Source organism: Hevea brasiliensis, chromosome 13 (assembly GCF_030052815.1).
Source record: "Hevea brasiliensis isolate MT/VB/25A 57/8 chromosome 13, ASM3005281v1, whole genome shotgun sequence".
Lineage (NCBI taxonomy): Eukaryota > Viridiplantae > Streptophyta > Magnoliopsida > Malpighiales > Euphorbiaceae > Hevea > Hevea brasiliensis.
In genome coordinates this window covers 78,114,570-78,136,984 of record NC_079505.1, presented here as the reverse complement: position 1 = coordinate 78,136,984, position 22,415 = coordinate 78,114,570, and the positions used below count along the sequence as shown (strand labels likewise).

The following is a 22,415-nucleotide window of genomic DNA, read 5'->3' as shown; positions in this document are numbered from 1 at the left end:
TAAGCATTCAGCTAGCCAAGAATATACATGTAACTGAAACCTATAGAGACAGAGAGAGATGGAGTGTGTTCCAAGACACAATGATTACAAGGTCTCGGGGAAGTAGAAAGGGTGGCGTGGTAATAGCCAAGAGTGTGGAAGGGGGCTTGACCGAGGCAATGAAAATGAAAAGGAATTAATTGAAGAAGAAGAGGAGGAGGAGCCGAGGAGGAGATGGCTAATTAATTAAAAATAAAAATGTGTTTAAAGGAATTAAAACAAAATTAATAAAGAGTTAGCTAAGCCTATTATCATGATGATACTATCAGCCTTTTCGGTCTTTGGTCGGTCGACAATATGTGTGTTGTGTGTTCACTGTGTTTTGTTTGTGTAATTGTGCTTCCCATTTTTCTCTCTCCAACTGCACTCACTGAGTGTAATTATAAAGTTTGAACTAATCACAAAACAACATAATAATGTATATAGATGTGTATACAAAATAAGAATGAACAAAAAGTTATCGACCCCCACCTCCTGATAGCTACATGGATATATAGAGAATGCCGGAAGAAGAAAGGAAAGGCGACTAGTACTAGCAGGCTCTCTATCTATATATTCAGAATGGTGGGAGAGAGAAAGCGAGGAAGGGATGCAGATCAGCACAAAAGCAGATAGCAAGGGGAAAAAAAACAACAAAGGAAACCAAAAAGATAAACCAACATAGCGCCAAACGAAAGGGAAAGCTTAGTTGAAGCATAGTATAAAAGGGGTCATCAGTCATCACCCACAAAGGCTGTGTGGCAGAAGAAAAAACCTACCCAAGTGAAAGAGATTGGAAGAGAGACTCTTTAGAATTCACACAAGTCCAACCCGTTTCTTTCTTTGGCTTTACTTCCACTACCCACAAGAGATAGAGTATAGAGCACTGAAAAGTCTATCCTTCCATCTTATATAACTACATATCAAACCAAAGTCTGACTCTCCTAATATTATCTCTTTTTGCTTCTTATTCCCTTTCCATTCTTCTCCCTCTATACGACAAGCATAACCTAGTTTCCACATCCTTCTTTTTTCTCTCACAATTCTTCCTTCTTTCTCATCAAGAAGTAAGGGGATCAATATACGGAAACACCCTCAAAGCTCTAGAATTTCAATCGCAAGTTTTTGTCCAAAGAGGAAGAGGGAGATGTGTGGATTCAAAGAAGAAGATCAGGGAGAGTGTTCTCAAACCATCCATAACTTCCAAGGCTACCAAGAACAGTTACTTCTCCAACATCACCAACAAATGCAACAGCAACAACAGCAGCAAAGCAATGACATCTATGGAGGAGCTAGAGGATCCGGGTTGATTTTTCCTGAAGTTTCACCAATCTTACCATGGTCTCTTCCTCCAGTCCACTCTTTCAACCCGGACCACTTCTCCTCTCACCCTGTTCGTGACCACGACCAATTTCTTATCCCTCCTCCAGTACCATCATCATATGGGAGTCTCTTCAACAGAAGAGCTCCTGCCCTGCAGTTTGCATATGATGGTTCGTCAAGTGATCATCTTAGAATCATATCTGAAACTCTTGGACCGGTGGTCCAACCCGGTTCAGCTCCCTTTGGGTTGCAAGCTGAGCTGGGGAAGATGACTGCTCAAGAAATAATGGATGCTAAGGCTCTTGCTGCTTCAAAGAGTCACAGTGAGGCCGAGAGGAGGAGAAGAGAGAGAATCAACAACCATCTTGCAAAGCTACGTAGCCTATTACCAAGCACAACCAAGGTAATTAATCAAAAGACAATAGTCATAAAAGAATTTTAACAATAACCGACAAAAATATGAAATTATTGAAATTAAATATGAAACCCTCTCTAAGATGTCCTCATGTGTACAAACATGCATGTGCATATATATTAATATTGCAGGTGTCTAATGCCTTTTTGTATTGTATTATAAGAGCCCTTTTTCTTACTTCGAACTATCGATCTTGCTAAAGATTGTAGTTAGATGGCTGGTCTGATTTCATGCCATGAAAACCTACCCATTAGATACGAAAGACAGTCACATTTTCTGTCTTTTTGTTTTCATTTTTTTTTTCCCTTGAAAGTGTTTTCATCTTTTTAAATGCTACAATTATTTTTTTTTTCCTTTTGGATTATTCCTTCTCTGGGACTTGTGGTAGTTCCGAGGAAAGAAAAACTAAAAGGGGAATAAGCGTTAATTTCGCTTAGTTGATATGATAAAGAGAAACCAAGATGCAGTTGAAAAGCTTCCATGGAAATTTCTTGCCGGATATCAGTCAAACTAATTAGAGATAATGAAAAAAAAAAAGAAAAAAAAAAGATGTACAGACAAAACTTGCATTCTTGTCAGTCACATAGCCATGCCCTAATCCTCCTTTACAACACCACTAGGAACCTAGCTACTTTCATGGCATGAATCATCCAAGTAGACTATAAACTTCTTTTCCCATCTCTTTTTTTCACACATTAAAAGATTGCTTTATATAATTAGAAAGAAAATTCAACCTCGGTCATTTCTTGTGAATCTACATTTATTCCTTTCTTTTTGGATTTCTTGTTTTGTTTCGATAATTTATTAAGTACATATTGATCATCAGCTTTAGCATTACATTGATTTTGTCTTCTTGTTGTTGTTGGGTTTTTGCCTGTGGAGTAGACGGACAAAGCTTCACTGCTTGCAGAGGTTATCCAACACGTTAAAGAGCTAAAACGTCAGACTTCTTTGATCGCCGAAACAAGTCCAGTACCTACAGAAATTGATGAGCTAACATTGGATACATCCGATGAAGATGGTAAATTTGTGATCAAAGCTTCACTTTGCTGCGAAGACAGGTCTGATCTTTTGCCTGACCTAATAAAGTCCTTGAAAGCGTTACGCTTAAGAACACTAAAAGCTGAGATTACAACACTTGGTGGGCGTGTGAAGAATGTTTTGTTCATCACTGGAGAAGAAGATTCTTCAAGTAACAGCAATGAGCAGCAACAGCAGCAGCAACTACCATATTCTATAAGTTCCATCCAAGAAGCATTGAAAGCTGTTATGGAGAAGACCGGCGGTGATGTGTCTTCTTCAGGGAGTGTTAAGAGACAAAGAACCAATATCAATATCCTTGAACAACAACAACACAGGTCTCTATAATTTTCTAAGAATACCTCACTCTTCTCCTTCCTTTTTTTTCTTGGTATTCTTCTCCTTTTCTTTTTCACTTTGCTTGTGGGTGTGTCTTTTTTGGTGTGTTTTTGTGTAATTTTTCGCCAGTGAACAGAGACGGGTAATCATGGTGTGTTTTGTGTACTTACATCACTCCAAAATACTATTTAGGAAATGTAGGGTGAGAGATATGGATTGTGGTTGGTATTTCTTGGTGGGATTCCCTTCTCATTTTGGTGTGCATTATTCGGGTTTGGTTGTGCACACAAGAGATTGGTGAGAGAGACAGAGAGAGAGAGAGAGAGGGGGGGTGGGCATGCAGTACACTAGTAGACAAGAAAGAAAGTGCAGAGATCAGAGGAGAAGAAGAAGAGCAAAGCAGTCCACATTTTCTATGTTAGGTTTTGATATAAGGTTTCTCTTCTCACGAAAAAAGATTTTTCCCATGAAAAACAATCCAAACTATACTATTTTCCTGTCTTTCTCTAGTCAGTTTGGCGGAATTTATGGATCATCATATTCATAATATCATTGGTGACGATGTTGTTCTCGTCATGTGCTTGCTATGTCCCCACCCACCACCATCTCTCCATCTTCTTCTTCTCTTTGATTATCAGTACAATGTTGTTCCACTCTTCATCAATTGCCAGTTCTTTTTTAAAAAACCAAAAAAAAAAAAAAAAACGAGAGAAAAAAAAGCCTAATGAGGTATGCATGTTTCGTGGATCACAAAAGTTTCTGATGAATTAATTAGTATGAAAAATTATTGGATAAATTTGCAGTATAAGTGAATCTCTTCATAAATTATAAAGATTAATTAATCTTATACAAATGAATCAGTATTAGTGTATATGTATTTTATAATCTATGGTCTGATATCATTTAGGGAAAGTAGATGTATTTTGAGTCTCATTATATATTTTATATTTTAAATACATAATAAATCATGTTTATATAAGAAAAATATATATATCAAATATGTATAACTTTTTTCCTCCTATCTCTTGCCATTTTTAAAAGAAAAAAAATTCTATTTTCTTTTGTATTTATTGTTTAGCCTAACTTGGTATAGTGGTTAAAATTATATTATTTATTTAATCATATTTAAATTTCCACTTTCTCAATTTTTTATTAAAAAAAAGTCATATATAAAGCCAAATTTGCAACACAGGTGTTGTTTAATTCCACATTTGTTTCAGCTCCCTATAACTGAAATTTTAATATTAATTTCAAGTGTGAATATTATTTAGGCATTTTTGTTTCTTAATTCTAATTTATGTCAGAACATGCTCTACCTTCATATTATGAGAAAATTAAACTTAAGAAGATGCTTGAAATCTATCTTTTTATATTATCTTATCGATCATAATAAAAAGCTTGTTTATGTGCATAGATTAATGCATTGTAATCCCTTGCCTTAATTTGCTAATGTCCAACTAATTTTATTTATGATCTTCCTAATTAAATATTTAAAGAAATTAATCTTACAACAGGAGTCTCTAAATACATTTGTTATCAGAGTTATGTCCTTTCTAATTCTTAAGTAAAATGGACATTAATGCTGCTCAGTGATTATCAAATTGTTGATGACAAAAACAAAGATTTTTTATAATATATTATAATGATTATGATGCAAGAACATAAGAATAATGTACGCATGCCAAATCTCACATTCCAAAACATTATAAAATTGTTTATAAGGGAATTTCAGGACACGTTTTATAATTTGTTTGCCTCATATTCATAATTAATATCTGAATTAATAATTAGATGAAGGGAATATGAAGATGCATGCAAGCGTACTTGCACACACTCTATATGGATTTTTTTTTTCTTCTACAATAATAACTGCATGCATGGTATGCTTAAGAGAGGCTGCTTTCCTCATCATCCAAAGTCCAATCTTTGAAGAGTACCATTGGCCTTTGGAAACTATTTTACTACTCTCAAAATATTACACTATATAAATTAATAAAAGAATGTCACATAATTTAAGTGTTTTACATTTAATTAATAAATACTTATTATATATTCTGAGTATTTTACATATTTATATATAATAAAATAATTATTTATTAACTAATTAACATAATGCTTTGAGTACGACAAAATATTTTCCATTCACTAATGTGATTATGCAACTACTTAATGTTGATGTGGTTACTTAGATCCTTTATTTGGAAATGATTTGGCAAGAATCACAACATGATGGTAAGATTAATAAATAAATATATAAAATAAATGGTAAATAAAAGGTATATATGGACTTATCCTTCATGAAAGGTCCATAAACAGCTTTCATTTACAAAAATTTTTGTCTAAATTTAATTTATTATGAACTAAAGATGCAAGATATATAGTGATGCTAACCTATTAAATAGGTCCTATTATACCTCTTGTGTCTTGAGTTCATGATAAAACAGATCTAACTAAGAAAAATTCTTCATTTACAGTCCAAAAATTAGGCAATTTACTATCATATTTAATTAGTTGTTTATAAAACTTTAAATATATTTTTATATCAAAAAATTATTATACTAAAAAATGAGGTAAGGGTAAGAGTTTGAAAAATTATTTCGTATGCTTATTAATATATTTAAATTTTAGTTTAGAATTTGTAGCTTTACTTTACTGGTTTTACTATTTGATCACCTTGCTAGGTGACAGAGGATTTTAAAATAATCAATATTTAATAATTTTAAATTATTATTATTAAATATAATGTGTACATCTTAATTTTATAGAGTATTTAAAATTTTATATAACGTTAGATTGTACCTATTCTTAGTAGTGAAAGGGATGATATAAATGAATCGGGATGAGTCAATTGATCAAGTCTTGAATAATTTATTGAATCAAGTTTTGAATAGTTTATAAGTAGCTTAATTTATTTATAATCTTAAGAATTTATTTGTTTTATGAAAAATAATTTATATATAAAAAATATTTTATATAAAAAATACTTTTCCGTGAAAATTTTGTTTATGTTATATATATATATTTTTATATTTTAATAAAATTATGAAAGTTAAAAAATAACTTACTCTTTTAAAAAAAATAAAATAATTTCCTTTAAAAATAATTTTTTCCCTTTAATTAGAAAATTTTTGTTGATTTATTTTTAAATGCCTCAAATGCCAAAAAAATGTTGAAAAAAAATTCAAGAAAATATTTTCACACATATAGCCTTAAAAGTAGAGTGAATATATGAGGCATATGGACATATAAACTTAAGAAATTATAATATAATATGTTTATTAATTAAATTTGGAATAGAAACTATATATAATTATTAAATATGAAAGGTAAATAACTTTACAAACATATGATTTTGATTAATTTAAATAATATCCATCTTATTTAAAAAAAAAAAGTTAAAAATTTAGCCCTATCATGTTATATATAAAATCAAGTAGGATTAGAAAAGAAATGCGTTATAACAATGTAGGAATCAAACAGGCATGTTTATTTTTTTAGAAAAAAATTGTGTCCATCAATCATGGGCGAAATCCAACAGTTAATTATTTATCGAAAATTAAATTTCTCAAAAAAAAAACACACACATATATATATAAATAAATTTAAAATTCAAACATGTCTAATTAAGAAATTAGAAAAACTATCTAACATTGCCATATTAATCAACATATTAAAAAATATATATATATATATTTTAAATAAGATAATTTGAGTTATGTTTGGATTATCCCATAGGGCCCAAAATCAATTAAATTATGTTTTTGGATTTGGGCTTCCGTCCAAAATCTAATCCATCATTTCTTCATTGGTAATTTGGGAATCAGGGAATAAAAATATTATAAGAATTGGCCCATGCAGGTCTCGAACCTGCGACCTTCGCGTTATTAGCACGACGCTCTAACCAACTGAGCTAATAGGCCCTCACATTACAATTTTTCTATAATATATATAGTAATGTGTAAAAACAAAGGATATTCTCAAAATGTGAAGCATAAGGCAGCTTTGCTTGACGCCAAAAAATTGGACGGCATCTTTATACGGTTAGGAAGCTTCCTAATGGGTGTTTGGAATTCTACGTATTGGAATATGTCCAAAATACAACGGAAAATTGAAGATTACGTTTATAAAAACATGCCAAATTTGCTCAAGTATTGATCTTGGCAGTCGAGAAAGGGAAACTATATTATAATTATATCAATCCAACTATATAAGATTAGATGTGTGCTTATTTGTTTATTAATTATTTAGTGCAATTCTAACTAACCCAAATCTTCCTTTTGAACAAAATTTATCATTGCCATTGTACTTTATTCTATACATTTCTTTATTTTTTTCACTAATTTTTCTTTACTCCTTTGATCAATTGTTTAACTTTCACATCAATATTTGGCGTATTAACTATATTTAATAAAACAATTTAATCAAGTAAGTGATATATATTTACCTATTAAATTAAGTTAAGTTAGAAGATCAGAGATTTTTCACATGAATAATTTTTTTTTAATTATATAATTTCCATTGAGGGATTTCTTTTTTCAGGATTTTCTGTTAAGGGATTGTCATTAATCAAATGGATAAACCTTACCAAAAACAGCTGACAAATCATATTCTTGGAAAGTAGCTAGTGATAGCTTTCACAAACTACTTTGAATTGGCTTGTAATTTTTTTTTTTTTTTACACAACCACCCCTACTTTTTTGAATAATAACCCTATAAACCTGAGATATTAGTATGTAATTGAACAAAAAAAGCTGACCTATTTCGTCCATATATAGGCCCTCTCTTTTGGCTTGAAAGTGAAGTCATTCATTGGTAATGTCTGCGCTGTTCTGATGTCACTCTCTTTGTAATTTCCGTTTGGTATTTCCCTCTGCAATTACTTTCTAAACAATCATTTCTTGCAAATTCAATTCAATTCTCTGAAGTTGGAATTTTCCCAACTATGTTAGTTCGAAGAGGAGTGATAATGAGCTGGAGGAGAGTGGCCAAGTCTTTGCAGGCTCTTGTAGCCCATAGCCTGCTTTTCTTATTCACGCTTTTGCTTGCTCTCAAGCTTGATCGTGCAGGGTCTTACTCGTGGTGGTCTGTTTATTTTCTTTATCTTTTCCTTTTTTATTGTTTGGTTGCTGAGAAACTGAAAATGTTTTCTTTTTCCTCATTTTAAAGGAGAAAGCTCTGAACTTTGTTCTGTTTTATGGCATTTTGTGGGAATCCTTGAACACCCGTTTCTTCATATTTTAAATGTTATGGTTACAATTACTTTTTAGGTGGGGCTTTGGAGAGTGATTCGAGCAAACACTTGCATTGATTGAGAGTAAAACATTGTGGGTTTCTGTTAAATATTTTAATTGCGCTTGATTATAAATTTTCAAAAGTTAGGGAGTACTGCTCTGAATTATACTTTGAGTGTCAATTTTTATTATTATTGTTACTTTGAAGACAAGTATAGTCAGATATACACACACACACACACACACTTGGTTGTATTGAACTGAACGCAATGTACTCACGATTCCATTGCCATGGAACTGTTATGCGGCATCTCTATAGAAATTTAGCGCCAATCTTTCAAAGACCTCATGGATGCAGTTTTACATCTGTCCATTACAAATTTTTGTAGGGAGAGTAGAAACTTGATTGTCTATGGTACTTATTGAATTGGAATTAGGAATATGAATACAGATTTTTCTCCTACAGTTATGATTTAAGTTTAGTCGTTTAGGTTAATCTGCACTGCATTGCATACAACTTTCACAGATGAACAAATATTGTATCTCCTTTTTTTTCTCAAAAATTTATTTTTAATAGCCATGTCCTTGTAGGCTAGCTGCGTGAAAAACAAGAAAATGTATTATTTTTCTTGCAAAATGTTTTCTGTTGTAATCAATGTTGACAACATGCTTTTTTCTAGTGAATGGAATTACTAGCTGTATTCTGCACACCGACTGGTTTCAACTGATGATCTTTTAAATTATTAACTAATAGTTTGGTGGTTTTGTTTTGATCATGGAGGATCATTTTTGCACCTCTGTGGCTATTTCATGCAGTGGTAGCACGTGGCCGGTTTTCCTTACCTGCTCCATCAATGCCCAACGATCACCATGTATGAGATCTTGTCCCCAATTTATTTTAAATATCACTTTCTCATGTAACAGTTTACTTTATTGTGGAAATCCAAATTTTGTTATTGAATCAATTATAATAACAGAATGAAAATCATCTTACTTCTCATGGACAGTGGGCACCATGTCATGCTGTGTTGGCAACTCCTTTGCTCATTGCTTTTGAACTATTCCTTTGCATACGTCTAGAGAGAAGTTATGGTACATGACAGTCTTTCAAATTTTATTTATTTATTTTTCCTTTATGTTTTCGGGTATGCAGAGTTCCCTAATACAAGTTAATTAAATTAGTCATCCTTTTCCCTATTATTGCCAATGGGCATCATTAAATGTCCACTTCAGCAATTCAGCAATCATAGGTTAGAGTACTTTAAGTATTCAGACCTTGTCAATTTACTTTGTTTATTGGCTTGAATGTGTTGCAGTTGTCAACTTGAAGATTGTTTTTCTTCCGTTGTTGGCTTTTCAAATATTAATCTTGATTGATAATATAAGGTACCTCTTTTATCACTAAGTTTTTCTATTCTCTACCTTCTAAACACAAGTTCATTTTTCTAATGCATAGATATTAACATTTTTCAGTAATTTTGACCCCCTATATGGTCTGGAATTATTTGAATTTGAGTAGTTATATGTATTTGCGCCGGAGGTTGTTCATTTATGATGTATTTTTGGTTCATGATACTTTTACACAAATCGTTTCCATTACTTAGTCTGATACGCAGAAGTATGGGGATAAGCATAGATGAAATGCGTATACTGGAGGTGCATTAGTTTATGTACAGAACGGGTATGTTATTAGTCTAAATGTGTAATATATTAAGGATAGATTAATTATTGTGATATTGGTGGGTTTAGCTTTACTTTTTCATGTGTTTCTATAGTATAGGAACAGGATATGTTACTTCATATGGCAGACTACAATGATGGGGGGCTTTGTTTGTATCTTTTGCATGTGTGCTTGCACTAGTATGCATACAAGAATGGTAGATTCTTCTCCTAGTGTTCAATTTGATAGGGTTGTGATTGATGTGCATGTTAGTTTGTGGAAATAGAAAATATTAGTTTACTCGGTACAGAGTGTCATGGGGGAGTTTCTAATGTGTGCATGAGCCTACAAAGATTGGATATGTTACCATGTAATGGGAGGTGTACCTATTATTCACTTCTAGATCTTGGGTTTGAGAGGCAAATGTTGCAAAGCATTAGAGTCTATCATAAAAAGTAAAAGGCAGGTTTTCCCATTCCTTTGGCTTCTAGTGGGGCAAAAAGTATTGAGCCTTGCAAATAGAAATGGAAAATTTGAACAACAAAGAGGTGAAGAAGAAGAATCAATGTATGCATCTTAGGATTTTTCATGCTAGAAACATTAGTAGATTAGTAATTGAATTTTGTTTTTGTTTCTTTTTCTTTTAGTGTTTGATATCAATTAATGTTCTTTTGTCAATTGACATGCATATATGATGATGTGGAGCTTAAATTTTAAATGAAAAGCTTAATATGATGATAATGTTTAGTGATTTATGCCTCGATTACTTGTTTTTGGTTAAAAAGGGCCACTTATCACCTCATGCAATAAGGATCTTTTTGCCTTAAGCCCACCTTTTGCTCTTGATAAATCTGGTTCAATTATTGTGGCCTAAAATCTCTTGATTCAATTAGTTATGAGTGTTCTAGAACTGGTAAAGAAAGTTTTCTATTGTGATTTCTGTCTTCCAAGATGTTATTGCATGACAAATTATATCAAACACCCAGAAATTAAAAGAGGGTTTGTATGGTTTAAACAGTCCTAATATAGCTATGGCGAGAAAGAATCTAAATTTATTGGCTTGGAAGGGTGGCATTCTTGGGTAAAATCATACTGCTGCTTAAAATTTAGATTAGTAAATCATTGTAGTAGTTTATTAAGCATTTTTTCAATGTTCATTATTGTTGTAGGATGTGTAGAGCTTTAATGCCTGGAGATGAAGAAAGCATGAGTGATGAAGCAATATGGGAGACTCTTCCTGTAAGTTTCGTATTTAGATATCTTTTTGGAATTAAAGAATTGTTCTGAGACAGATGTGCTATATTGCTAATCAATTATTAGCTTAGATAACTTTTTATCTAGAAGGTGCTTCTTACCATTTTTGGCAAGTGACAACCATGCAGAGAGGACCTTTTATGCCTATTACCATATTTACCAAGTTACAGAATTGGAATTTTTCACTAAAGCTATCTCTTGTTTCCATCCTTTATATTGGAATGAATGGAAATGGACACACACACAAAAGGAGGGAAGGTTGAGGGTAGGTCTTGAACGGTCGTATTGATTTTAACTTCCTTCGATGGCCTTAGCCTTTATAGGATTCTGTTATATTTGATACTGGTTAAGATGACATGGAAATATAAATAGGAATATAAAAAATGTAATAACTGATTGAACAAAGTTCAAAAAGGGAAAAAGTCCTGTTGAAGAGCCAATCATATGTTATGCACGCATAAGTGTCATGGTGACTTTATAGTATATTCTGTTTGCCCTATTGGCATTACCCATTATTGGTCTTACACTTCAACTAAACTTAGCAAATTATGTAATTGAGAATGACAAATGAATGCTAAAATGAACCACTCAAGTTGTTTAAAGTGCATATTTCTGCTTTCCATCATCGGAACTAATCTTAGCTCTTTTATTCCCCCTTAGGTTTATGAGAGTATTACTAGATGAATGAATCTATTTTAGGCAATGCTTTCAGGAAAGCCCTATGTTTTTCACTTTTTTCAAGCTTGAAATAGGTTAGGGGTGGAGGTAATAATCTTACCTCTTGGAGGATAATATTACAATGTTTTTTGTGGAAGTTTAAGGGGGAAGAGGGGTAATGCTAATAGGTATATGGTAGGTTGCATTGCTTGTTTGTTGAGATTACTGACTTACTATGTAGGTCCTTTTTTTTAATTGCTAGTTAGAAAAGAAGGGAAAATTACATGCTAAATGTTAACTGGTCGAATATTGTGATAGTTATGATAAGCAATGTTTCGACAATGTTTTTGTCTGGAATATACTGGCATTTGGATCTATTCTTTATCTTTCCCAATAATTTTTATACCATATTTCTTTATCTTTGGTTTCTAGCATTTTTGGGTTGCAATATCTATGGTCTTCTTCATTGCTGCAACGATATTCACTCTTCTTAAGCTATGTGGTAAGGTGTTTACTGTATTCTAGCGACATGCTTTTGTTAGTTTCAGATGTTTTCAATTGGCGCATCTTTGAACTTAATGTTTTTTTTTTTTCTTTTTCTTTTCTTTTGGTTGGGGGAGGGAAGGGCGGGCAGGGCGTTGGTTCGAACCTATAACCTGTCACTTTCATTCAAGAAATGCATATGAAGTTATTTCTATTTTACGTACTTGAAATCCAAGGCATACACATTGCTGGAGTTTTGGACTTGAGGTGGTTGCATCAGTGACTTAGTTTTCCATTCTCAACCATGAATGCATTAGAAGAATTCTGGTCTGGTTAAAGATAGTAGTTTTAGAGAGATGCAAAAGAAGGTAGTATCCCGTTAAACTATATAACGATATCACAATCACACATAACCTTTTCACTTTTCGTCTTTAGGTCAAAACAAGAAATAAAGTTATGGAAAAGATAGTCGATTATGGTTGTCGCTAGTGGCAGGTATCTTGTGACAGCCAAAGATGACTGATGGTGGTTAATACGCTAATATGTGTGTGCCTATGTTATTCTTCTGTAGTTTCTTTTTTATGAATCTGTAAAGGTCCAGAAAGCAAGTTTCTTTAGTGAGTCCATTTAAGTCTTACCTCAATGAAAGTAATTTTTCTAGTCCTTAACAGAAACCATAGTTAAAAGCATCATTGACCTTTTCACCATTGTGCTACCAACGTTGATTGCAGGGTACTTAATTGACACATACACACACAAATAAAAACAAAAATAAAACCTAATCCATTCAGTGTCAATGTGCTAAACCACTTTTTTTTTTTTTAATTTATTAAAATTAAATGTTAACGCCGCTCACAAGTGTGATTATATGTATATTTTAGAATTTCTCTTCACCAATATCATATCTTTATAATTACATTCTAATAACATTTTTTTTATATGCAGGTGATGTGGCAGCTCTTGGATGGTGGGACTTGTTTATAAATTATGGGTATGATTTTTATGGCAGTCCTCTATGATTTGTGGACTGATGTTGGTTTTCTGCATCAGCACTTTCTGCAATGATCACATTTCTTCCTTTACAGAATTGCAGAGTGCTTTGCCTTTCTTGTTTGTACAAAGTGGTATAATCCAGCAATTCATAGGCATTCACATATTGGAGAATCTGGTTCTTCAATGATCAACAGATATATTGACTGGAATAGAGGCTTGGCAGTTTCTTCAGATGAAGACCGACACCAGAATAGCAGAATATGCAACCTGCAGGACATTGGTGGACATTTTATGAAAATTCCTTTTATTGGTTTTCAGATCATGCTTTTTATGCACTTGGAGGTATGACTAGTGTTGAAAAGTGACTTTAATGATAACTTTTTAACAAAAATTCTTCTTCCAATTTCAACTCATATAAGTAAGTTTTTTTTGGTCCAATTTCAGGGTACACCACCTAGTGCTAAACATATCCCATTTCCAGTTCTTTTTGCTCCACTTTTTTTGGTGCAAGGAGCTGGGGTTTTGTTTGCTGCACATAGATTGGTGGAGAAAATTGTTATTTTGCTATGTGGTGGCGCCAGTTCTTGTACATACTTCACTATTGTATCAAAAGCTCGTGATTTTCTTGGATTTTTGCATCATGGATCAAGGTAATGTTTTTCTTTGGGATTTAAAATTTGAATTTTCTTTAGGTAATCTCTTCTGAACCTGCAGCTCGGATTAAAATGCTATGACTTAGCAACTCTTTGTTAATGGTTCATCACTCTTATTGACAGGTTACTGGGTTGGTGGTCAATTGATGAAGGAAGTAGGGAGGAGCAGGCTAGACTATATTATGCTGGAGGTTCTGGGTATGTTTTGCATTCATGCGATCATGGTTGTGCACTTATTCTAGCAATGAGATGAGATCTGTATTTTAGCATATAGTCACTGGGATTGTACACACACGCACATACACACATTGATTGTCTTGCTATAAATGCACATATATTGTGGTACTGAATTGTATATGCAATGATCAGATTTCTACATTAGCAAGTACAAGCCACCATGATTGTAGATGTATAATACTAATTGATGAAAAGGAAAATAAAAATAACCAAAATAAGAAAAAGGCAGCAGAAATCAGTCTCAACATCTCCTCCCCCAAAAAAAAAAGAAAAACCAATCATCCCCATCATTTTTATTGCTCATGAAAATGATACATTGATATTGCCATATTAACTTTGGTAGCAAAGTGATGCATGCCACATCGGTTCTGTAGTAGCAAGTACAATCCATCATAATTGTAGACGTATATTACTAATTGATAAAAAGAAAAATAAAAATAACCAAAATAAGAAAAAGGTAGTAGAAATCAGTCTCAACACCCTCCCCCCACCCCAAATAAAAACAAATCATCCCCATCATTCACGGCGGTTCGTTCTTGGGTGTTCTACATATGGGTTTGCAAACCTCTCTTTGTGGGCTAGCTGTTGAGATGGAATTAGACAAGTTCATATTATTTGGTATCAAAGTCTCACTCTGCACAAGTCAGTAAGCCATATACAAAGGTTCTCTGACGTTCTTCAGGAGAGGTCGGAGTGAACGAGTCATGACCCTGGTTGCTTCACGAGGACGTTCAGTCTAAAGGGATTGGGAGTAATGCGCTTCAACATTGGTTTTGTAAGGAGATCTTGAGTGTTATATATATGAGTTTGCAAACTTCCCCTTGTGAGCTAATTTTTTAGGTGGAGTTATGCGGATTTAAATCACAAAATAGCTTATATACCACTTCATGATTTGCATGTGTTTGCCGATGCTGATTGATTTTGCACATAATTAAGCTTCAGTAAATCTCTTATGTTTTTAAGTTACTTTTGTAATATATTGTAATACGTTTTTAGACTACAAAGGTATTATAAAATTATATATATTTCTAACCTTCCTTTTATCCTTATTATTCAGCTACAGCACATTCTCACCAGACACTGTGAAGAGGATGCCTAAATCTGAACTTGTTGAGGAGGTTTATTTGCATCACTCACCATATTTTAGACGCTTTTTTTTTTTTTTTTTTGGTTATTTCATATGGTCCCTTTACTTAAAGCCAGAGCAAATTTAAATATTCAATTCTTTTTACCTGATAGATTTGGAGACTGCAATCTGCATTAGGTGAGCAAACAGAAATCACAAAGTATAGCCAGCAGGAGTGTGAAAGACTTCAAAATGTATTAATTCAAGATAAGAGATAGCTTGTTATCTTTAATGTTCTTTTCAATCCTTTTGGTGCTCATTCACTGACTTGATGAATCTATCAGGAAAAAATCCTATGCAGAGTTTGCTTTGAGGAACAAATTAATGTAGTCCTGCTTCCATGCAGGCATCACATCCTTTGCAGGTGTGTGGATCTGCCCTGTGCAAATATACTTTCTGTTATGACATGCCAGTGCATTATGAAATGTTGTGAAATGCTTTTCATCGGAAAAAAGCCATCTCTAAGAAAGCATGAATTCCATTAGATTATGCCTTCACAATAAAAACTTTGAACCCCTAGTCATATCCCAGACTATTGCTTCTTTTGTTTAAGATTTCCCAATCTATTTCCACTTTGTTATAAAGTGTTGACCTTTGTTGCTAATGCCTTAATCAAATCAGTACTTGCTGTCAGAAGTGTCAAAAATGCCCCATCTGCCGTGTCGCGATTGAAGAGCGATTAGCTGTAGATGATGTGTAGCTCCAGTGTACCCACAAAAAGGCTAGAAAGCTTCCTTGCAGCTCCTGGTTTTACACAAAGCATACTTGGCTTCTTCCTATGAGATATTTAGACGTTTCAACAACTTCTTAATTTGAAGGCATGAGATGTCAACACCATGATCTTTTAACAGGATTGAATTCTTATTGCTTATCCTCTATTTTGAAAAATTCATTAATTAGTCTTAATGTTTTTGTCCTGTTTACTTTTTAACCTCTATAGTCATTTAAGATATTAATTTAAATTTTATTTAATTCTTATAATTTAAAAAATATAATTATATTATTCATTTAAAGTAAAATTATACTGTCATGATAATAAAATAATAATAATAATAATAATAATAATAATAATAATAATAATAATAATAATTTACAGTGGCAAAAAATTAACGGAAAAGAAAAATTACTATTTTTATTAATAAATAAATATTACATTATTCTTAAATTGCCATCATTGATTTAATACATGTAGAAACCTCATTGAATTTGATATGCACATCTTTTTAATTCTCACTGAAATCTAACCAATTATTTAACAGGGAGATAATTCCGACTTGAAACACCCGATTTCCCACGATTTGAACAACACAACTAATTTGGCTACAATGCTACTGGGTACGATTTATTTAATCTTAGATCCTAAGATCATTTGAAGATCATCAATTTTCTCTGCCATGCCAAATAACAAATACATAAACCTCTTTTTCCTTATAAACCATTGACAATCCAGTTGAATCAAAGCAAACAGATCTAACTTCTCAGATAATTCAAACAGTTTCGACAACTTATTTGCTGCCTTCTCATCCCAAACTCCCAAGAACTATGCTCGGCAATTTACTGTAGTACTTTTAGGCTCGGCACAGGTTGCTGTTACTATCAATGGCTCAACCACAGGATTTGGAGGAGCATTTTCATCCCTGCTACTCACATGCTTCTCATTTAATCTAAGAAAAAACTCTTCAAAGCAATCATCCAAGGTACGAAAAGCCTCATCAGGATACAGAGAGCACACTTCAACATCATTAGGACCATCAATTGAAAAATTTATTTGGCAACCCTTGATGAAAATATCGTGGGTGAATGATGCAACAACACTTTCTGGTATGCGATTCTCTGCAGGAAAAAATGAACAAGAAACAAAGAAAAATACCCTTTTTGTTATTATTATTAATTTGCTATAAGATGTAGAGTAGAAAAGCAACAAGATAGAAATTAGAATGAACCTGCAGCTGCAGCAAGCAGATCTTCTTCAGTGATTGTAGATCGAGGGAGGGTCCTTCCAATTTTCTTTTCCCATAAAGCTGCAAGCTCGTTTATGTTGTAAAAATTGCAGGGTGGTCGGAAATGAACTGACTTGTTCAGAGTCCGAACATCATCCACAATTTTCATTGTAAATTTCCCAATGTCTGTCCCAGCAACGAAATATGCTGCAAGAAGCACTCGTTTCAGTACTCATCACAAATTTGAAATTTCCCATGTTGTTCCTTAGTTCCTTTACTCTGACACTAGCGTTGGAGCTCAAAACCTCATATTTCTAAAACTGATTTAATTATTTCTGTGTCCTAATTATTTACCTAATCTAATTTCAAAAATTACATTATATTTAGAAAACTTTTTAGAGGGAAAAGAAAATAAATATATTTTTTTATTATTTTCTTTACTTTTACTTGGATAGGAAGAAAATTAAAAAAAAAATAAAGTTTATTTTTTCTTATTTAAAAAAGATAAAAAAGGAAAAAAAAATAATAATAATTTTTTAAATTTATTATTTTACTCTCAATTTTATAAATTATTTAAAAAGTTAAAATGAGCAAACAAGTATATATAGATAATTTTTTTTAATCAAATATATTTTTTTCTCTTAATTAATTTATTTTCTCTTTAAATTAAAGAGAAAATAATAAATATAAAATAAACATTATTTTCTTTTCGTTCAATATTTTCCTTTAGAAAAGTGACAATTTTACTTTATTTTCTACCATTTATTTTCTTTCCCTTTCCCCGATCAAAGGCTTAAGTTCCACAACTTCGGGGTTGAAAATTGTCACAACACAAGGAACAAAAATGTCCGGATAACAAATGGACAGCAAACTTAGAATAAGAATATGTCCAACGGCGTAGTGACAGTGAGGTAATCACCTTGTCTAAAATTCATTGGTGGATAAAAATAAAAAAAAAATAAAAAAATAAAAAAAACCTGCACTTTTGCCAATATGGGTCTGTGAACAAACCTAAAATTTTTTGGACCCATCAAATTCTTATGAGAAAATAGCCATTTGCTTCATATTTTAAGCTCTTATAGCATAATATTGTGATTAGCCTTCATATTTTAAGCTCTTATAGCATAATATTGTGATTAGCATTCTCATTAATTATAATGATTCTTGTATTTTCAATTATTAGGATTCTTTTCTAGGGAAAATATGAGAATTAATTGGCGAAAATATGAGAACATGATTCCTTCCCGCATGAACAAAATGGTGGCCATCATAACTCATTGATGAGATTCTCTACTTCACTTTAAGAAAAAAATTCTTTGGTTAAGTGTTTGGGAAATTATTGCCTAGACCCGTCAATTATTAATTTAATATTTAAATAAATAAGATTTATATATTTAAAGTAGATCTCACCGAATTTGAAAAAAAAATCTTAAATCTCTACTTTTATATTTTCATTTTTAAATATTTTATTTTTATATTAAAAATTATTAATTTTGCATATTTTTCATTAATTTAAATTTAAATTTTTTAACTTTAAAATATTTTAATATTACTAATTTAAAATTTATTAATTATATTTTTTAGCAAATACAGTAATAAATTTATAATTTTTTTAAAATATAATGACTACGATATATTATAGAGACTAAGACATCAATTTATTTTAAATGAAATATTTCTCGTAAGACAATAACTAGAATAAATATAAATATATATATATATATATATATATATGAAGCATCATAATATTTTAATAAATTCGTAATTATACTTGAAATGAAATAAAAGTTTGGAGGAAAAACAAAGGGGTTAGGTAGAACCAATTATTACTGCCTAGAAATCTGAAAATCTTACCTTTAACATTGCCATCACCGTAGATTTGGAACTTATCGAGCGGTGGATGAACCTCTGAGGGGTGAGTATTGTCAAAGTAGGGCCATGAAGCAATAGAATTGCAACAAATGTAGGTGAAAGGTATACCGTACTCTTCAATCAAGTCTCTAACCTTGCGCTTCTCAATGTACATTCGGAGACCAGGCTCCACCGGCTCTGTCCTGTTCACGTCGTGCCCAAATTCCGATGGCAAAAATCTCTGCACACACACACATTCATTCATAATTTTTACCAAAACTTGATCAAATTTCTAGTCAATTACTCATCAAATTTATACTATACCTTAACAGTGCCCACAGCTTTAATAGCTTCGACAAGAGGAAGCTGATCCAATATTTTCTCACCACCTACAGCTGATATTACTATTTCAATCTTATGCTCTTTAAGTATCTTCTCCATCTTTTCCTTTTGATTAATCAATCCCTGAAATCAAAACCCAAATCAGAAAAACGATATATTACCAAGAAAGAAAAATAGTATTTGTCCATGGCTCCTACGGAGACATACGTGCAAGACTTTGGCTCCCTTCTCCTCAAGAGACCTGAGAACTTTAGCCTTAGAAGGGCAAGTAGGAGTGGAGCGGACAAGAACATAGGTCGGTCTACCGGAGGCTAAGCAGGCATCAGCTACAAAATGACCTATAAAACCAGTTGCTCCGGCGATGAGGACTGGACTCTTCACTTTGGGAACAGAAGTTGCAGGAATAGTCATGCTGTGTCTGAATACGAAAAGGGGTTGGGTTGCTTTAGATTTTGTGCCAAGGGATTGAAAAAATTTGACGAGGGTTGGAGAAAAATATTGCACATGTAAAGTTATTTATAGGGAATTAATTGTGGTAGGAGTTTATAATCACAGCCAAAAATACAAATTAATGACAAATTTATTATTTTTTTTTATTTTCAGTTTCAGCTACCCTTCAATAAACTAATCACTATCCTATATATTTGACTTTTCATAGCGAATTATGCTTTATCTTATTTTATTTTTAGTATTTAATTTATGGAGTAATTTTTATAATTTTATTTCATACTTTATTTTTATCTTTTAATTTTACTTTATTATTAAAAAATTTATAAATTTTAATTTTATTTAAAAAGAAAAATCCTTCTAACTTGTAAAAGTAAATTTTTATGTTAAAAAATATTTCTAAATAACAGAATGACAGCTATAAATACTGTTTTCTAACACTTTTTGTAAAGAAAATATCATTTTCTTTTTTAATAAATAAGTTGATTGTTGTGATAATATTATTATTTTTATGATAAGTGTAAATAATAAGTGAAAAAGCTGATTTTTTTTTAGTGTGAGAAAGAATGAGGCAAAAGGTTAATATATTATTTTTTTAATTTAAAAATCTGTTATAATAGATTAGAGAAATTATTGTTAAAATTAAGAAATTTTTTAATAATATATTAAAATTAAAGGATAAAATTAAAACATGAAATAAAATTCAATTATAGCTAAAAAAAATTACTCTTAGTTTGTAGAAATTATATATATATATATATATATATATATATATATATATATATAGCCAATAATCACCACTGTATATATTTGACTTTTAGTTATGTTTTATACCTTGACTGATAGCTAAGAACCTCGTGGGAGAACTAATGCCATTTTTGGTTGTTATGGAGCTCCTACTCCAATGAAATCATACTCTAAATAATTAATTAATCTTTTAAAAAAATTCAGATTAAATATTTAAAATAAAAAATTATAAAATTGTAGGAAATTACCAAATATGCAACAAACCTAATTCCTTTTTATAAATCTGCAATAGAAATTAATAGGAAGATTTTCATGTTTCAACCGAAATTAATAAAATAATATGTTGTTTTCCCTTGGAATTTTCTTTTTAGCGTATGCTCTACGACAGTGAGTTGTTTAATATGATGTTTAAAAAGATTATCAATAGGCTATCAAATATTTATAATAATATTACTACTTTTTTTAATGAGAAATTTATTACTATTATTAATTCAATTTTTTTTATGCTAATTTAAATTTTGTTTAGCGTTAGTTTTTACATACTGTTTAGATATAAAAAAAAAATTGAGCGCGTCACTTTTTATTATTTGAGAATTAAGAAATTATATTACTTTTATTATTTTATCTCTAAATTAGACTGAAATGAAAAATTATACTTTTAATTATTGAAATTATATATATGTTCTTATCTTTTCATTTTAATTTTTTAAATAATTTATAAAATAAAGAGTAAAATAATAATTTAAAAAAAACAGCATTTTATTTTTTTTATTTTCTTTAAATAAAAAATAATAATTTCTTTTTGTTCTCACTATTTTTCTTCTATTCCAAATAAAAAGGAAAAAAATAAAGAATAAAAAATATTTTTCATCTATTATTTTGCTTCCCGCGTTACATATCTAAACATAGCGTTAATTGGATAGCAAATGAAATTTCGGTAAAAAAAAAAAAAAGCAAAATGGAATCTGTTACTAAAATATCTTTTGGCGTTATGTGTTTATTCTTAATTAACCATCCAGGCAGGTGCCGTGTCTCTCAATAGTAGAGAAGGTGATTTTGTCATGTAGCTAGCGTCTGCTTTGACTTTCTTTTTACTCTCTAACACAGTCACATGTATTACATAGTCCCCAAGGGACGTCCCAACCATCAAAAATTGTCTTTGGGTTCCGATGTGGTCAGTGCATGTGCATAGCATAAGTTTTTATTATTTCAGTTTGATTTAATTTTATAAAAAAATTAAAATAAATTAAATTATTTTATTAATTTTTAAATTATTTTATTTTTATAAAAAATTTATATATATATATATTAATAATTATTAAATTTAAATTGAAATTAAATCAAATAATTTAAAAATTAAATATAAATAAAAAAAAATCAAAATTTAAAAATCAATAAGTTCAAACTTAAACTAAATTAGAGCAATTTAATTCAATTCAATTTTTCATACATTTCGATTCGATTCAATTTAAATAGTTAAATTTCATCTTAGAGAGTGTCTAAAAGACTGATAATTTAAAATCTTAAATTAAATATAAAAAGTTTACATATAAATTATATAAAAATAAAAATTATTTTAAAATTATCATAATTTTATATATATTTTAAAAAAAAAATTAAAAAAATTTAATAATCAACCTTCTTAAAAGGTTTTAAATTAAAATAAAAAAATCTCATTA

At 31.0% G+C, this 22,415-nt stretch overlaps 3 protein-coding genes and 1 non-coding gene across 9 annotated transcripts; 2 read left to right on the top strand and 2 right to left on the bottom strand.

Annotated features, from left to right (window-relative positions):
• Positions 1 to 476: 476 nt before the first annotated feature.
• On the top strand, positions 477 to 4,389 carry LOC110649286 (transcription factor bHLH30). The gene is made up of 2 exons (XM_058132322.1): positions 477 to 1,744; positions 2,642 to 4,389. Exons 1-2 carry the CDS (start codon positions 1,166 to 1,168, stop codon positions 3,122 to 3,124), a joined length of 1,062 nt encoding a protein of 353 aa, XP_057988305.1. The 5' UTR covers positions 477 to 1,165; the 3' UTR covers positions 3,125 to 4,389.
• A 2,572-nt stretch (positions 4,390 to 6,961) lies between these two features.
• TRNAI-AAU (transfer RNA isoleucine (anticodon AAU)) lies at positions 6,962 to 7,035 on the bottom strand. Its single transcript has one exon. It is a non-coding gene; the product is annotated as a tRNA-Ile (tRNA).
• Positions 7,036 to 7,919: 884 nt separating this feature from the next.
• On the top strand, positions 7,920 to 16,340 carry LOC110649289 (uncharacterized). Of its 6 annotated transcripts, none has more exons than XM_021803806.2 (15): positions 7,920 to 8,197; positions 9,128 to 9,218; positions 9,324 to 9,438; positions 9,663 to 9,732; positions 11,025 to 11,087; positions 11,176 to 11,245; positions 12,350 to 12,419; positions 13,346 to 13,391; positions 13,486 to 13,735; positions 13,838 to 14,043; positions 14,170 to 14,244; positions 15,341 to 15,401; positions 15,523 to 15,603; positions 15,694 to 15,773; positions 16,047 to 16,340. In XM_021803806.2, exons 1-15 carry the CDS (start codon positions 8,058 to 8,060, stop codon positions 16,090 to 16,092), a joined length of 1,464 nt encoding a protein of 487 aa, XP_021659498.2. In that variant the 5' UTR covers positions 7,920 to 8,057; the 3' UTR covers positions 16,093 to 16,340. The 6 variants fall into 6 exon arrangements, with proteins under 6 accessions (XP_021659498.2, XP_021659497.2, XP_021659496.2 ...); XM_021803805.2 differs by having other exon boundaries at positions 7,921 to 8,197; positions 16,044 to 16,340; XM_021803804.2 differs by having other exon boundaries at positions 7,922 to 8,197; positions 9,354 to 9,438; positions 16,031 to 16,340.
• Positions 16,341 to 16,515: 175 nt separating this feature from the next.
• Positions 16,516 to 20,057, bottom strand: LOC110649288 (leucoanthocyanidin reductase). The gene is made up of 5 exons (XM_021803800.2): positions 19,750 to 20,057; positions 19,525 to 19,665; positions 19,204 to 19,441; positions 17,353 to 17,556; positions 16,516 to 17,242 (listed from the first exon to the last, which is right to left on the bottom strand). The coding sequence occupies exons 1-5, from the start codon at positions 19,951 to 19,953 to the stop codon at positions 16,950 to 16,952; spliced, it is 1,080 nt and encodes a 359-aa protein (XP_021659492.2). The 5' UTR covers positions 19,954 to 20,057; the 3' UTR covers positions 16,516 to 16,949.
• Between the last annotated feature and the right edge of the window lie 2,358 nt (positions 20,058 to 22,415).